Here is a 17,566-nt window from a genome sequence, read left to right as displayed (position 1 = left end):
TGAGGGGAGGCCCTGGCACAGGGTGCCCAGAGCAGCTGTGCCTGTCCCATCCCTGGGAGTGTCCAAGGCCAGCTTGGATGGGGCTGGGAGCAACCTGGGACAGTGTAAGGTGTCTCTGGGTAGTTTCTGTGTCTTCTTAACCAGACATCCCCCACAGCCAGTAGTCTCCAGCAGAAATAATCTCCAGGAAGGTGCCACTCTTGCTACTGCAGGAGCTGTTTGTGCTCCTTCCAGAAGCAGGGCCCTCTGAGGCTCTCCTCCTCCACCAAGGGCAGGCTTTAATACAATGGGTAATCATTTCACCCAGAGATCCAGGGTCTCCTCACATCTCTGAGTTGGTATTAATCATGGAGAAGTTAATCTGAACCAGAACAGCAAAGGCATTTTATTAAGCCAGGCATCAACTCGCCTCAGGTTGGGAAGGGAGAAACAAATAAAAAATCCTCACAGAAATCTCTGCACCGAGCCCAGACCCCCTCCTGCCTCTGCAGCTGCTTACCCAGTGACACGGGAAGACAGAGAGGGGCCCGGGGGTGCCTGGAGGAGGGGCTGTGTGTGTGTCTGACACTGCTTGGTGCCGTGCAGGGCTTCGGAGCCTTGGAGCGCTCGGTGCTGGCGCAGATCGAGCACGTGCTGCTGGACCGGGAGCGCCTGCTGCGGCGCACGCAGACCCGCCGCTCCCTCTACACCGTGCTGGGCAAGGAGCAGCCTGCCCCAGCCCCTCAGCCCGGGCCTGCCACCTCGGTAAGGGGGGTTTGCTTCACTCCTGCATCCTGGGAAGCTCTGCAGAGCTGCTGTTTCTCTCCCTCGTGCTGGGGAGCTGTGCGGAGGCGGCAGCGCCGTGGGCTGTGGTTGTTTGGGAGGTGGGTGAGGAGGGGGATTGCTCTTTTCCTTGGGAATGGTCTCCCTTGGCAGCCACACCCACCTGCTGACACTGGGTACCAACCTGAAAATCTCCAAACTTTGCTGGATTTCTCCAGAACTAAAGGTGCCACCAAGGAGGACCGAGCGTGCCCTTAGAGCCCTCTTAGAGCCACCTCTGAGCTGATACCCAGACCCCAGGGAAATGATTTCTTTTTCCCACAGAAAATGCTCTCCCTTTGCTGCCATTCACACATGCCAATAATAGAGTGCCAAGGCAGAAATTTGCTGAATTTCTGAGTGTGGATTCCTGCAGTGTAATGGCTAATGAAAAACATTTAAATTCCGGTTTTGTGATGTTTGCATTATCTCCTGTCCCTGTTCCTGACAGGGGAGAGCAAGGTTTTCCTCGAGCTGGGATTGTGCCCCTCCTGTGCTGCTCACTAAATCTGATTTTTGCCGCAGCAAAACTTGGTTTTCACTCTGCAGATTAGAGTCTTTAACCCAGAAAGTCCCTCTTAAAATCATACTGCATATAACCTACAGAATATGTTAGTAGTAAGCCCTTTATTAATTTAGTATTTAAGAATGAATAAATACTCAATTCTGAGAGATCAGGTAGAATTACTGGACTTGCAAGATGTATTTTTGCCATTACATTAAAAATATCTGTAGTATTTTGCCAGAAAGACTTTGCACAGCCCTATTTATTTCCCAGTAAAGGCATCATAAATCTATTCTGGCATTGGCAGCGTTTCTGCCTTGCCTTTAAATGTATTCCTGGCCCTTAAAAGCTGGTTATGCTGGGAATTTTTCCCCATTCCTTCATATCATCCAGTGTGTTTACAAGCTGCTGCAGGTGATGTCTCTGGAGTTAGGGACAGCAATGTGCACATCTGAGCTCTCAGTGTTTCCTTGATGCTTGCAGGAAGTCCTCCCTCCCTCAGACTCCAACAGGCACCTGAAGGACATTGATGAGGAGATCTTTGATGATGATGACTTTTATCACCAGGTAGGTGATGCTAAGTGTGTGTTGCAATTATGGTTCCAGTTGGGTTTTAATGCTCACAGAGAAAATGCAGTTGGTTCTCTGCTCCATATTTCTCTTTACCTGTAAAACTCAGTTACCTGTTTTAACACCCAGAATCTCTGCAAGTCCCTCAGGGCACTCTGCTCTCAGTTTTTGCTCTGGGGCTGTGTGAGTTTGAAGTTGCCCTGTGGCTGTGAGCTTGCTGCTTGAGTGTGGCAGGAGCTGTGCCTGTTCTCCCTGGGGGACAGCACAGGACAAAAAGCTCTGAATCCTCTCTGTTCTGTGGGGCAGAGCCCCCTTAGGAAAAGCAATCCCAGAGGATCCTCAGGAGCCCTGAAAGTTGCTCTTGTCTCAGCCTAAATCATCTCGTTCACCTGCTGAATGGGAGAGCTCCTGGGCTGCTCCAGCACTTCCCTTGGAATTGGGCCAGCTTGGATCCAGGCCAGTTGTTCCTTTTATTTGCAAAATTCTTAGAAGCAAGTAATCTGCAGTGCAGGGAAACACTGTGTTTGTAGTTCATTAATAAAGGCAGTGCCAGCTTTGTGAGAGCTGGAATTGTCACATGCTGAGGAATGTGTCACTGTAAGTGTGAAACCTCTGCCTGCTTCGGTGATCCACACAGAGCCTGAACTTCAGGACTCAACAAATATCATTTTATCACTGGAAAGACAGATTTTTTAAAATCTGAATAGTTGTTAGAGTGGCCAGTAAAGTTCTAGGGGAATGGAAGAGAGCTGTTGCCGTGTGAGGTGCCAGGCTCCCAGTGGTGATGGGACCTGTCCTGTTGGCACCAGGGATTGAAGATAAATCTTTAAATAAAGATAAATCTTTTGAGATATTGCTGAGGTGGAATTCAGGGTCCAAGTGGCCCAGCAGCTCAGCTCTGGGGGGCAAATTGGACCCTGAGAACACAGAAGTGAAGTTGGTGTAACAGAATCATGGAGTGGAGAAACAGCTGAGGTTGACAGTCCAAGGACCTGTGCAGAGAAGGTGAAGCTTGGCCATGAAATGTTAATTTTTTTAACAGAAAACAGCAATGGATGAGTGTCCCCATCTTTCCCTCTAATAACTGTAGCTGTGCTAAATGGTGATTTCAGAAATATGAGCAGGCCCAGCTTAGCTTCTCCCCTCCCTGGTTAATTGGGGTGCTGGGGTTAATCTAAATTAAAACTTAAACTAATAGAGGTCATTGAGGGAAGAGAGTCACCTGAGTAAAACAAATGGCTCTGCCAGGCACAACTGTATCTTGGCCATTTCCCAAGAGGGAAGTGGCAGCAAATTGGAGCAGTTTGAGGCCCGGGCAGAGGTGAAGGATGGGTGACAAGGGCTCAGCTCCAGACTGCCTGCCCTGCTGCTCCAGCTGCAGGGGCAGCACCAGCCAGCAGCATCTGGCAGCACAGGCAGGCATGGGTGCCACTTGGGGACCCCCAGGGACTGGAAATGCAGTGCTGAGGCTGGAGCAGGCTTTAATCACCTGGCAGTCCTTGGCAGCAGCTCCGACAGCCTCTGCCGGCCTCGTACATCACACGAGACATCTGCTGAGCAGCCAGGCAGCTGCACATCCATTTCCCTCTCTTGCTGGGCTCTTTCTGGTCTCTCTCCCTCCTCCTCTCCTTCCCTTCCAGCCTTTCCTCCCCTCCATCCCCAACGTGCCTCCTGGCAGAGGGGATCTGTGCAGCCCCCAGGGTTTGGGGGTGCCCTGGTTCGTGTCCCGTGCTCGGGGGGGTTTGGCAGAGACTGGGGCCAGTCCAGGGATCAGGCTGAGCAAAATGGCTCTGTGTTTTCTGTCACCTCCCAATTCAATGGGATTCAGAAAGTGCTTTCCTTTATTTGTCAGGGCGCTGAGCTGGAGCTGCACGCTGCATTGAGAGCAGGGAGAGCAGAGCACAATGGAGCTGCCAGGGCCCTGAATGGCTCTGCTTTCCCTGGGTCAGAGCTGAGCCCTGCTTTGTGTCTGGGGGATTGCATCTGGGCATGGAAATAAACCCTGGGAGGGAGCTGCTTCTCCAGCAGTGCTCAGCAGCAAGCTCAGGGTGCTCACAACCTCTGACCCCTGTGCATAACACTGATTGCAGCCTGCATTTCAGCACCTGCCTCTTCCTCCCCATTGAAATCTACATCCAGCCTTTCCTTGGGATCATTTTTACTCTTCCAAATCATATTTTATAGTTATTAATTTATTTTGGTTACTGCTTAAAAGGTGAACATTCAGATGAAGAACAGCACTGGAAATCAGCTTCCTCTATGTGTCAGTGTGAAATTAGGCAAGTAAAAATGAACCAGATTTGATGAATGTGCACAAGTTAATGATAACAGAATAAGTAGTTACACTGTTTTATTATAGATTATAATAAAAAGCTCTTTAATTAATCTGTTTTTCTTCTGGAAAAACAATTTTCTCATCCAGGTCTTAATAGTCAGTAGAATTCAGCAGGTGGGTCTGGTGGAATTTTGTGATGATTCAGGATTTAACTCTCTTCTGCCTGTTCATCCCACTTTGCCTTTTCTCCTGCTCTTCACTTGTTTTATAAGCAGTTACAGTTTTTATTCTGATGACCCATATTGGATAGAGATGGAAAGCTGAGCTGAGTAATGCAGTGAAATATTTTTATTTGGGTGGGAGTAGTTAAAGTGTGTCAGAATCTCCTCATTACTGGCAGCAGTGAGAGGCTGGAGGTTTCCTTTTCCTTTAAATTCTCCTTCATACATGGTTTTTAGGGAAGAAAAAGGCTTTTTATTTTTAGAAGTCATATTTACGTAGAATTCATTACAGCTGATATTGCAGCATTAAGACTTAAAATTCCAGCCTGCTACCAGGGAGCTGCTGCTCTGACATGCTACAGTGGAGATTTTATTGTTAGGCTGAAATACTCCTCTGGTAAAGGAGAGAGTTGAAATTGGTTTATTTCCAACAGGAATTAGGTTAGTGTTCATATGCTAAGTGTTCCACTGGTAGCAGCTCTTCCCAGAGCAAATGTTCATCACTTCTGGCAGCAGGTGTGCCTAGGGAGAATTGGGAATATCCATAATCCCTTTTTTCCTCTGCTCTCTCTGCTCTGGGCATTTCGTCACAGTGGGCACCAGAGTGGAGGGGGAGCACCCAAGGAATCACCAAATCCTTCTGGGGGGGTTCTCCTCCCCCCAGAGCTGGGATTCACCCCGAGGGCAGTGTCCTTATTAACCCCTGTGTGCCTCCCTGATGGGCTGATTTCGTGTCCCCACTGGGGCACACTGGTGTCCCCTGCCAGGAACTTGGCAGTGCCCTCAACAAGGGATGACCAACCCAGAGAACCATTAAAAGTCAATAATGGTGAGGAGCAGAGAAGGCTGGCTTTGTGACAAGCTGGTTTACCTTAATTAAACCAGTGAGTGATTAATATGGACAGCTGATCTTGTGGCTTTAATTAGATGCATTTAGAGTTTTGTGTGAATAAGAGATGTCTCGAACCATCCCACAGGTTAATGGCAATACAATACTCTTATCACAGGCATGTATCTTTCAAATGGCTGGGTGGATGGTTAATAACACATTTTAAAGCTTGATTTGGAGCTTCTCTTAATGGGTTCTTCGAAAATAGGCAAATCTGTGCATCTTACACAAGCCTGAATTTGAATAAAATGGGCTTTAAAAAGAGGCTGCCCAGTGATTCCCACTTGCATTTTATTATATATAAAAACTAAGTCTTTTAAAAGCATTTCAGGGGGATTTAAAATAATATTTGAACTGCAAACTTAAATTTTCTCTGGTGTTGGTAGAAATCCAAATGTTGTTGCAGGGCTACTGAGTGGGAGCTTGACAGGGGATCTGTAGATGGACTTCTTTTTAAATTTGATTTGCTCTGTGAGGTGTAAGACAAGTGAGCCTTTTGTCACAAGGCTGATTTCAGCTCTCCTTAGCTCTTTGTCTCAACTGGCAATTCTTAGGGGTCTGCAAATCAGAAAGGTCAGTGAGTGTAGGACTAGAAACACTGATAGATAGTGCATGAAAATGAGACCTAACCTCTAAAATGAAAATTGACCTCTAAAATGAGAAATGAGCCCTGGAACAACACCCTGATGGCATTTCAGAGTCCCTGTGAGTGTGCCCAGTGGGCTTGGTGTGCATCTCTGCCTGGCACTGAGGGCAGCTCCTGCAGTGGAGCTCTCTAGGGAGCCCCTCAGGGCTTCAGGGGTCTTGGCTCTGCTGCCAGGACAGCTTTGGGTTCTGCAGCAGGAGCTCTCCTGGCACCCAGCAGCACTCCCAGCCTGGGCAGGAGCAGCTGGCACTGGGAGCTGGGCTTGGCATGGGGCTGCCCTGCCCTGGGACACTGAGCTGGGCTTGGCATGGGGTTCCCTGCCCTGGGACACTGAGCTGGGCTTGGCATGGGCTGGGCTGCCCTGGGACACTGAGCTGGGCTTGGCATGGGGTTCCCTGCCCTGGGACACTGAGCTGGGCTTGGCATGGGGCTGGGCTGCCCTGGGACACTGAGCTGGGCTTGGCATGGGGCTGGGCTGCCCTGGGACACTGAGCTGGGCTTGGCATGGGGCTGTTCTTCCCTGCCCTGTGCTGCCCTGGGACACTGAGCTGAGCTGCCAGTTCAGGGCAGAGGTGAAGGAGGGAAAGCAAAGCAGGATCCCTTTCAAATCAGAGCCTTTTGATGCTGGAATTGCCTAACTCTTGTCTTCACACATCAGGACTTAAGGCTGATGGTGATTTACTCACACTTCCTAGTTAATAATTAGACATTGGGAGACACCATATATCACTCCTAATGGAATATATGGGGTCTGATGAGAGTTTTCTGTTTTGACTAATAAATTTGAAGCAGGATCGCCAGGCTTAATGAAATATTACCATTTGGGAAGTGCTTTAAGTCTTGTGCTGGGAAAACAGTGTTGCTTTCTTCAGTAAATGAATTTATCATTCACTCTGTATCCCGAGCTCTGGCTGGCTCTGGAGCACGGGCTGGATGCAGGACTCTGAACCAGAAAGCAGAAAACTAATCAAATCCTTAAAGACCAAAGGCAGCCAGGCAGGCCTGGGCTGACTTTTTCAGTGGTAGCCTCTGGCTACATCCACTTTTATTTTAGTAACCATTGTTAGCATGATTTATAACCTCAGCTCGGAGACTTTTGCTATTTAGATGTAACAAGATGCTTCACAGCTTTTATTTCCATTTCCTAATTTCCCTCTTGCTCCTGCTTTTTTTTTTATTTATTTTTTTTTTTTTTACTTCTCCCTCATCTTTGCCTCGCTCTGCTCTCCTAGGCAGTGCCCCCAGTCCCAGAGCTGGCAGTGCCCCCAGTCCCACAGCTGGCAGTGCCCCCAGTCCCAGAGCTGGCAGTGCCCCCAGCCCCACAGCTGGCACTGCCCCCAGTCTCAGAGCTGGCAGTGCCCCCAGTCCCACAGCTGGCAGTGCCCCCAATCCCAGAGCTGGCAGTGCCCCCAGTCCCACAGCTGGCAGTGCCCCCAGTCCCAGAGCTGGCAGTGCCCCCAATCCCAGAGCTGGCAGTGCCCCCAGCCCCACAGCTGGCAGTGCCCCCAATCCCAGAGCTGGCAGTGCCCCCAGTCCCACAGCTGGCAGTGCCCCCAGTCCCAGAGCTGGCAGTGCCCCCAGTCCCACAGCTGGCAGTGCCCCCAATCTCAGAGCTGGCAGTACCCCCAGTCCCAGAGCTGGCAGTGCCCCCAGCCCCACAGCTGGCAGTGCCCCCAGTCCCACAGCTGGCAGTGCCCCCAGCCCCACAGCTGGCAGTGCCCCCAGTCCCACAGCTGGCAGTACCCCCAGTCCCACAGCTGGCAGTGCCCCCAGCCCCACAGCTGGCAGTGCCCCCAGTCCCACAGCTGGCAGTGCCCCCAATCCCAGAGCTGGCAGTGCCCCCAGCCCCACAGCTGTCAGTGCCCCCAGTCCCACAGCTGGCACTGCCCCCAGTCCCAGAGCTGGCAGTGCCCCCAGTCCCAGAGCTGGCAGTGCCCCCAGTCCCACAGCTGGCAGTGCCCCCAGCCCCACAGCTGGCACTGCCCCCAATCCCAGAGCTGGCAGTGCCCCCAATCCCAGAGCTGGCAGTGCCCCCAGTCCCAGAGCTGGCAGTGCCCCCAGTCCCAGAGCTGGCAGTGCCCCCAGCCCCACAGCTGGCACTGCCCTGGAAGAACATTTGGAGCACTGCAAGGCCTTGTCAGCCCCAAGGTCCTCTGGACTGGTTCAGGGTTAGGAACCAGCCCCAAAAATGCATCCTGGAATTGTGGAATGGTTGGGCTTGGAGGGAACCTTAAAGCTCATCTTGTTCCACCCCATCACAGTCAGGGACACCTCCCACTGTCCCAGGTGCTCCCAGCCCTGTCCAGCCTGGCCTTGGGCACTGCCAGGGATCCAGGGGCAGCCCCAGCTGCTCTGGGCACCTGTGCCAGGGCCTGCCCACCCTGCCAGGGAACAATTCCTCATTCCCAGTATCCCACCCAGCCCTGCCCTCTGGCATTGTCTCACCAGTGGGGGCTCATGGGGCACTCCTTGGTGTTGCAGAATTTCTGGGCCAGCAGGAGGAGCCCAGCCCTGCAGGAAAGTCCTGCTGCTGCCTCCCCAGGGGCACAGGGAGGCTGTGTGTGACACCAGGGACAAGATCAGAGGAGACAGCACCCACCCCTCACTGCTGGAGAGGAGGAGACCCCTCTCAGCTCTCTGCACCACTTGTGGCTGCTGCTCCGAGCCTCCCTCCCACCTTGCTTTTGACAGAATATTGACTGGAAAGCAAGATCCCATTTCTGCTTAGCCTTAAGGGCAGCTGTTTGCAGAGTGGCAGTGCTACACAGGTTTACTGTGTCGTGTGTCTGTGTAACACTGGATTTGGATCTTGTAGTTAGCTGCCAGAAGTGACTGTGATGAAGTGGCAGAGATAAACTGATAGATTGTGTGCCAGAAAGATGTTGGGAATCAATCAGATAAACAGGGCAGAGAAGTTGCTTGCTGTTTTCTAGTGATAATAAACCAGTGGCCTGGCTCCTGGAATTTTTAAATGTAATTGCTGTGGTAATAATCTCCAAAAATAAGCAAGTAGGAAAAAAAAAAAAAAAAGCAGTGGCAGGTTTTTAATTATGTTTGAATCACTCTTTTTTTCTGGTAATGTGGTGTATGCCTCGAAGGAGAGGAAGGTACAGGGTGGAAGAGCATCCTGCATCCTTTCCTGCCTGGAATTGCCTGGATTCCAGGTGGGTCAGTTTCAGGTGTTTCTGAGCTGTAACTTCAGTGGCTGGGGAATTGTAGGTGTCCATAAAGCAGTTTGTTCCCCTCAGTTTTGGAGGGTTTATTTCTGTTCCTCCTGCTGATTTCTTGGCCAGTTCCCAAGGCACAGCAGGCACGGTTTGCAGTGAGTGGTGATAAACACACAGCACAGTCAGGGATCCAGAAAGGCTGTTCACCACATCCTCTGGCTGCAGGAAGCCAAGAGGACAAACCCCAGCCCTCAGGACACCAAAAGGAGTAGAAAAGGCTGCCTGAGCATTCCTGCTGCAGCTGTAAAAAGGATTTTGCTGTGCTGTTCTCCGAGCGAGCTCCTGGCTGGGAATTGCTTCAGTTCCCTGCCCTTCCCCAGCAGTGGGGGCAGCCTGTGGGGCTGAGCTGTTCCTGCACATTGCCCCGTTACACTGGGGCAGCTGGCTGCACAACTCTGCTGGTTTCACCTGGGTTTTGCCTGTTTCAGGAGGGTTTTTCCTGTTTCACCTGGGTTTTTGTCTCTCCCGCAGCTCCTGCGAGAGCTGATCGAGCGCAAAACCACAGCCCTGGACCCCAACGACCAGGTGGCCATGGGCAGGTGAGTGGGGGGCTGGGACACCCCTGTGCCCAGCCCAGCACAGGGCTGTGCCCTTCAGCACAGCTCAGAGGGCAGAGTTCAGCTGGGAAGAGCCAAGGTGGCATTAGTCAGGAAATCATCCTCTCTCCTGGTGGATCAGCCAGGCTGCCTTGAAGCTGTTGGTGGGTGATCCTCTGGAGGTATTTCCCCAATGGAAAGGTTTGCTCCAGGTGTTTCTGGCTCTCACTGGCACAAAAGCTGGCTGCCCACTGCTGAAATTTGGCTTTGGTTCTCTGTGAGCTTTGCTTTGGTGGTGTTTGAGAAGAATAAACCCCCTGCCATCAGTTAAAGCAATTCCTGGGTATCCCTCCTGTAAGAAGGGATTCTGTACAATGAAAATGTACAATGAATGTTCCCTGCATGCAGAAATAAAATACAATTCATGCAGGGAAGCTCTTATTTCTCTGTTTCATTCTAGAGTTAGAAAGTAAAGATTTTTCCAAATGCCCCTTCATGAGCAGTGTGCCACAGGCTCCAATTCAGGAAAGTGTAAAAGCCAAGGAAAGCTGGAGTTGGGCTCTTCCCTGAAACAATTTTGGGGGGTTTGCCTGTAAGGAGGGGAAGAAAATGCATCAGGAAATGTTGTGATGGTGAAGCAACTTTTCTCCTTGTAAAATATCAGCCAGGTTTTAGTGCAATGTCAGATTTATTTTGTGTACGTCTGGAATATTATGGAAAGCTATTCACTGTGATTTAACACAATATAGACAAAATTACATTTAAGTGGTGATTGCATTGTACATTTATCTGACTTTACAATAAAATAGATTACAGTAATTAAGATTATATTAAGATTGCAGTAATTGGATTTTGTTAGATTTTTTCCCTGATGTCGAGTTTTCATTGTATAAATCAGGTGAGATGACTCTCAGTTCAGTTTAAAAAAATATTTATAACCAGGAGAAGTTTTTCCCTGCTGGAAACTTCTTTGACTTGAGGAAGTTGTGGTTGAGAAGTGGAGCTTTTAATGCAGTTGGGGATATTTCTGGAGGTGTTCAGTGCCCTGAAGTTGTTCTGCATTCCCCAGGCAGTGGTTGGCCATCCAGAAGTTACGGAGCAAAATAAAGAAGAAGGTGGACAGGAAAGCCAGCAAAGGGAGGAGAATCCGGTGAGTGACACCTTCTGCAAGCACACACATCCTCATTTTGGGAAAAAAGGAATCTGACAGCTCTGGGTGTGCTTTACCTCATTGGCTCTGGGGGCATTTCCTGCTCTGGGCAGCCACTGGGGAATGCTGGTGTTCCTGGAGCCTGGAATCAGTGGGCAATGCAGATGTTCCTGGAGCCTGGAATAAGAGCCTGGTGGATGCAGCCTGGGATCATTGCCCAGTCAGAGTCTGGGAAAGCCCAGGGAAAAGTGCTCCCATGTCCCTGAGCCTTTTGGGGCTGGAATTTCCAGAGAGAGCCAATGAACCCCTCTTGTGCAGTTTGTATTTCCTGAGTGAGACACAGGCAGCACCTCCAAGGGAAGATGTGCAGAAACACCTCAGGGAAATCTCTGTTTCTCCCTGAGAATTTGGTGTCAGATCTCTCTTTGTAGCTCACATCCCGGCTCCCTTCATGTCTGGATGATTTCCCTCCTGGATCACTCATCTGGGTTGAGCTCAGTGTTGGAATCTCCCACGTGGGGAAGGAAGCAGCCTGGAGAGCAGGAGGTGTTTCCCCTCTCCGAGTCTCCCTGAGATCAGCATGATTTGTGGAGGAGGAGGGAGCATGCTGAAAAGCTGCTCTGCTTCCTGAAAAATCCAGCACATTAACCATCCTTTGTGAGTAAACTATAAATCCTGAGTTTAGATGGCACCTGATAGAAAGTCAGTGGAGTCAGGCTGGCTCTGGCCTGGCATAGCAATTTTTAAGATAGATGTCATGAGATAATTTATTGAAAGAGGGAAGAGCTACTTTGTTGGCCTGAAAAGCCTATAATTATTGACTATCAATATTCCTTTCTGTCAGCATCACACATAATTGGATATATTCAGGATTCAGTCAAAACTCCTGGCAGCACCACAGCACTGAGGCAGCCTCACAAAGCTGCAGGAGCACTGGGGAGTCTGTCCTGGGCTGCAGTCTGTGCCCTCTGCAGTCCTGGGGGAGCAGCTCTGCCCCCAGCCAGCTGCTCTCACATCTTTGGTGCCTCTTTTTGCTTTCTAACTAAAAGTTGTGCTGACCCTTCAGGGAAAATGACAATAAGAGGAAGCAAGGCTCCTTGTGTGTGGTTGGGATTGATGCAGGTGAGCTCCTGCATTTGTCAGAGTAGGGCAATGGAGCCCACCTGGGTTTTTAAATAGCTGGTGCTTCCACTGAGAGACTTGGTGTCACCCCAGACAGATCCCTGACCCTCTGCTCTTCTCTCTCCTCCAGAACTGGGACAGCAGTGCTTGCATTTGCTGTCATGACTTTGAGATCCTGCAGAGCCAAGTGTTTGCTACCAAATTTCATCTGTCTCCTTGATTGTTCCTTTTTAGCAGAGCTTCAGTATTGCAGCCTGTTTGGGTGCAGTGTGCTGGTTCATTGCAGGGGCTGAGGGTCTGCAGGTGCTTCCAGAAGCAGTCAGTCTGCCCCTGACACGAGGGAAACTGGGGCATGAAGCTGAAGAGGGGAAATGAGTGCACCCAAAAGTCAAACTTGAGAGAGCTGGTGCAGGTGGCTGTGGAGGAGGGATGTGTGCTCACCTTTCTCCTGTCAGTGTTTGCTGAGCTCTGCTCCTGCAGGCTGGGCTGGCTTTCTCTGCACTAAGTGAAGCATTTCCCATTGGGCTGGGCTTTTCCAAAAGCAGTCAGCAGTGGGCAAACAGCTGGAGCTGAGTGGCCACGAGCCCTGCCCTGGCTGTGCCAGCAGGAGCCCGTGCCAGGCTGTGCCCACAGAGCTCTGCAGAGCCCAGGCTGGCAGCTTGTGCCTGCTCCTGGCTCCATCCCTGGCATCCCAGCTCCTTCCATGGCAGGGACAAAGGCTGCAGGGTGGCCCTGGGTGAGGCTGAGGAGCCCTCAGAGCTGGGCTGGGAACTCAGCATCCCCCAGGGGCTGCTCCTGCCCTGGCAAACCAAAGGATTGCAGGGTGCCCGAGTGGAAAGGTGATCCTGGGCAAGTGCTGGTGAGTCCTGCTGCCTGCTGTTTGTCAAGCTCTATCAATAGCAGCAGCCTGGATGAACCCTGGGGCTGGGGTGGGCAGTGCACACAAATTCCTGGCTTTGGAACCCCCTGCCCTTGGACACTGCTTTAAACCTTCCCAGTTTTACATTTGATGTCAGGTCCTTGAATATAAACCACGAAATCCCTGCAGGTTCCTGCCCAGGGTGGCAGTTGGGAAGGGGATTCTCTCCCTGGAGGTGCAGGCCAGCTTGCAGCAGTGTTCTGGTGATGGGCACGTGCCCCATGCCAGCTCTGCACAGCCCTTGGCCTGGGTTTTACCTGGGTTTTACCTGGGTTTTACCTGGGTTTTACCTGCTCCATTTGCAGCTTGCTCAGGGTGGGAATCCCCAGCTCTGGAAGGGGCTCCAGAGCAGGTTTTGCTGTCCTCCAGGGCTTTGCAGAGCACAGAGCAGGGCAGGAGGAGCAGCAATGGATGCTGGAGGGGCTGTTTGTCTGTCTGGCCCTGCTGGGATAAAAGAGGATTTGCTGTCCCTCAGTTCCTTGTTCACCAGAGGGGAGCAGGGGGAATTGCCAGCTCCAGCTGCTGCCTCCTTAGGGATCAGCCCCCAGGAGAGCCCTGCTTTCCTCTGGGGGCTGCTCCTGCTCAGGCTGCAGCATTTGCTCCTGCTGAGCAGTCCCTGATGTGCTCCTGCTGCTCTCCCCAGGTACCACGTCCACAGCAAGCTGGTGAGCTTCATGGCACCTATTGACCTGTGCACGATGAATGATGATGCCAGGTGAGTAAGAGATTCATTATGGCTCTCAAATGGCTCCCTGACAGCGTGGTATTGACCTGTTCTTCAGCCTGTCACCCTCTCCAGTCCTTCTTATCAGCTCCCCATTTGTCACTGGCATCTCAGCCTGGGTGTCTTGGTCACATCTGGCCTGGCTGAGCTTTCACTCTGGAATTGCTGTGGTACCAAACCAGAAATTGTCATAAATCTCAGCACCTGGGGTTTGGTTCCTGCTTTAGAGCTCCTGATTTCAAATTGGGAGCTCTGGTTTCAAAAGTCCGAAATGTTGAAATTTCCCCATTTTGTGGCATTAGTTTGGAAGTGCACAGCCAAGGCACCTGGTGGCTTCAGGCAGAATCAGAGCTTTAAAAAAGCTTCTCTTCTAACAGAAATGGCAGCTTCTGTGTTCTGGTTCATGTGCATTTTCTTAGCTCAGTTAGTAACTGGAATAGTTCTCTCAAGATTGACTCAGGACTTTTATGTTGCCTGTGTTTATCTCTATTTAAAGAGTACAGAATTTTATTGGAAGGCTGTAATGTTTTAATGTGGTGATTAGTAAAGGAAACACTAAAGTGGAATTCTGTGCATAGTTTCCAGGCAGCTCTCCCACGTAGCCACCCCTATTTCTCCAGCAATACACTTCAAACCCAAATCTCCAAAAGCTGAGCTCTTTGTGGCGAGGAGGTGGAATAATTTTTCCAGTGAATGGATGGGGAAAGCTTGAGAAACATCTTTCCCCTGGGTTGTGGAACATGTTTGTGCTTTGTGAGGGAGAGATGTCATTTGTCTGTTTGTGAAATGGAAACCAAATACCTGCTGCCTTTTGGGGGATTGCAGGGACTTATGGATGAGGGGTTTTGTGTCCACAGCACCTGTGCTGTTTCATCACTGCATCTCTCTCAGAGCTCCTTTACTCTGGGCTTTTTCTCTCCTTTTTTTTTTTTTTCCTTTTCAAGTGAGAGCAAAGCCCAGCTGCTCTGATTTTCCAGGATTGTTTGGATCCTCTCACCACGTGGTAGGCTCCAAGCTGTTCCTCCAGCCATGCACTCCTAATGTTCAGCTTGAATTTCCCTCTGCTGTGATTTAGGACAATGATTTCTTGTCCTGTTCCAGGTGGGAACAGATTCTTGCCTCCTCTTTGCAGCAGCCCTTGCACATTTGAGTGGGAGTTCTTGTGGAAAGCTGGGTGTTACTTTTTTTGTTACTTTTCTTCCCCCCCATTTTGCACCATTTGTGTTTGCATCCATACCCTGAGCACATCCCCAATACTGCAGTGGGAGTCTGGAAATCAGCCTTTGTGTGGGGTTTGGTTCAGCCATCCCCAGGGAAGAGATCTGCTGCTCTCAGGCACTTGTTTGAGAATCAGAGCCACTCTCTGGGGGTCTGGCATGAGCCACAGGGTCTCTGTCCAGCACACAGCTGGGCCACAGAAGGCAAGAAGGATTCAGCATCTGCAGGTGAATTTAGCAGAGCAGTGTGCTGCAGGGAGCACAGTGCTGACAGCTTCCCTCTGAGGCAGAAGCAGGTGATTTTATTGTTGGCAGGTGTGAGTTACAGGGTTGGAAATGCCCCTGTACCCTCCACAGAGGTGTGGCTGTGCTCTGAGCCAGCTTTATTTGGTTCTGGTCAGGCACTTCAAATGCATGGCCCCTAAATTAGCACCCCTCTGCTGGACAGGGCACTGGCTGTGCTGGGAGAGGTCTCCCAGTGCCAGAGCTGGCTGTGAAATGGGTGGCCCCTTGTGCAGCAGAGCTGGGAGCAGGGCAGGCTGTGCTTTGGGAAATGGGGCACAGAGAGGTGACAGCCCCTGTCCCACTGGCCTTTGGGTCAGAGATCCTGGGCCAGGAGCCTCAGGGAGTTCCTGAAGATGTCACAGGTTTTGGGGCTGGGGTTGAAGCCAGACTTTCTGTGCAGCATTGCCCTGAAAGGCTCCTCTTTGGGAGGTGAGCCACGGGCCCAGCAGGGCTCCTGTGCCAGCTCCATGTGGTTGTTTGGGGCAGGCTGAGGCTCAGGAGTGTCCCCGGGGTGTTCCCAGTGCTGGGGTCTGTGTGTCCATCTTTATCCTGTCTGTCTGTCAGCTGTGAGACACAGACCCTCAGCTCTGTCCCTGTGTAAGGGGAGCAGGGACTGAGCACTAAAGCCAGGGCTGGTGTCAGATTCCTGCAGAGTCTGAGGAACATCCTCGTGTCACCTCTGGAGCACAGTGACTTGAGGACACATCCTCTAAGGACACAGATGTTTGGTCCAAACACCTTTATCTCCCCAGACAACTCAGGGCATTGTGACAGGTAAAAGGAGATTGTGCAAATATGCAACAGTGATCTAATCAGCTGGAACAACAGCAGTGTTTTAACTGGCACTACCTTTTAACAGCATCATTAAGGGCTCTCATTACTCTTTTATTAGAGGCTCACTCTATTTCTTATCAGATTACAGAACGAACATAACTCATGGCACTGATTTGATCTCCTGTTAAAGAGGATTACAGCTCTGCATTAGCTGGGATTGACATGGTTTGTAATTTGCTGTTGATAGCCAGGCTGGCAGTGTCACATGTGTGACCCCTCCCCAGAGCCCCCGGGGGGGAGGGCACCCATACATCATCATTACCCGTGCCCCCAGGGCTCTGCAGCAGCCCCAGGGAGCCCCTGCAGGAGGGGCAGGCAGGGCACAGGGACACCCTGCACTTCCAGCTGGGGAGTGGATCCCAGTGGTGCAGGCTGGGCTGTGCCTCAGCAGTGATCTCCTCTGGCAGGAGGAATTTGCATCCTTGTGGCTCTGCTGGGACTGGGCCAGGCCAGGCAGTGTCCCCACCGTGGGAGGTGGGAATCCCTTCCTTCAGTCCCACTCCAAGGGCAGGACGTGCCCCCCCTGCCTCCAGGAGCCAGCCTGGCACAGGAGCCTGCAGGCAGTGCTGCTCCTGCAGGGAGGCTGAGTTCACAGCCAGATTATCCAGCTGCCAGGGAGCTTTGGATTAGAGCCTTTCCCTGGATCCAGGCAGGCCCTGGTGCATTTTCCCAATCAGCATTCTCCCTTTGGTGTGGTTGCTTTGTCACAGAGAGCCTTGCTGCAAGCAGAGGGGGGTACGTAGCAGGAAATCCTGGTATTAAAAGATTAATTTGCTTATATGACATTGGAGTTTAATAAAAAAAAAAAAAATTAAAAAAAAAAAGGTTGGTAAGATACCAGCCTTTAACTTGGCTCACTTTGTACTTGGGGTATTAAAACACCATGAGAGCAGATTAATGGAGGAATTTGGGCTCTGTGACTGTCAATCCAGGGGCTTCAGCAGCACAGAATTCCTGCAGGGAGAGCTGAGGCAGCAGCTCAGGGCTGCATGGCCCAGACCCCAGTGACCCTGCTGGGGTGGGGACAGTGCCTCCAGGTCTGCTCAGAGAGGATCCTGCTTGGGAACAGGGGAGGAGCAGGGCATGGAGGGCAGGCTGGAGCCAAAGGAGAAACCTTATCCCAGGAGACTAAACCTGCTGGGGGCATCCTGATTCTGCAGTCATGGAATGCCAGAATCCCAGACTGGTTTGGTTGGCACAGAGCTTCCAGCCCATCCAGTGCCACCCCTGCCAGGGCAGGGACACCTCCCACTGCCCCAGGCTGCTCCAAACCCCAGTGTCCAACCTGGCCTTGAAATTTCTTCTCTCTGTGCCTGATTTTATTCAAGCTGCCCCAGCCTGTGGCTTGGTGAGCCCTGGGGTGCAGGGTGGCACCCAGGGCCTTCCCCCAGGGCTTTTGGAAGGGCTGGTGCTGCTGCAGGGGCTGCTCAGCTGCCAGGCTGGTGTGACCCAGCTGGTGGCTCTGGGCTGCTCTCCTCGTGTCCCCACAGCTGGTGTTTGACATCCTGGCAGACAGACAGGAGCCTCTGGTATGGAAATTTCCCTCTTAAAGGGGGGAAAAAAATAACCTGTGAAAGGCTGTGAGATGATTTGTCGTTCTTCCTTTGTGAGCCAATTTGTCTTCTCCTGCATCAAATCTGTTCTA

General features: G+C 51.4%; 1 protein-coding gene across 1 annotated transcript in view; it reads left to right on the top strand.

The window, feature by feature from the left end:
• AATF (apoptosis antagonizing transcription factor) overlaps positions 1-17,566 on the top strand; it is a 36,140-nt gene that overhangs the window by 13,755 nt on the left and 4,819 nt on the right. Inside the window, exons 7-11 of the mRNA XM_050981899.1 lie at positions 586-744; positions 1,790-1,873; positions 9,606-9,673; positions 10,740-10,820; positions 13,505-13,576. Of these exons, the coding sequence (XP_050837856.1) occupies positions 586-744; positions 1,790-1,873; positions 9,606-9,673; positions 10,740-10,820; positions 13,505-13,576 (464 nt within the window). The remainder of the gene's footprint in view (positions 1-585; positions 745-1,789; positions 1,874-9,605; positions 9,674-10,739; positions 10,821-13,504; positions 13,577-17,566) is intronic.

The sequence above is a fragment of the Serinus canaria genome, chromosome 19 (assembly GCF_022539315.1).
Source record: "Serinus canaria isolate serCan28SL12 chromosome 19, serCan2020, whole genome shotgun sequence".
NCBI classification, from domain to species: Eukaryota; Metazoa; Chordata; class Aves; order Passeriformes; family Fringillidae; genus Serinus; species Serinus canaria.
Note: the sequence above shows the minus strand (reverse complement) of the source record. Positions and strands in the feature narration are given on the sequence as shown.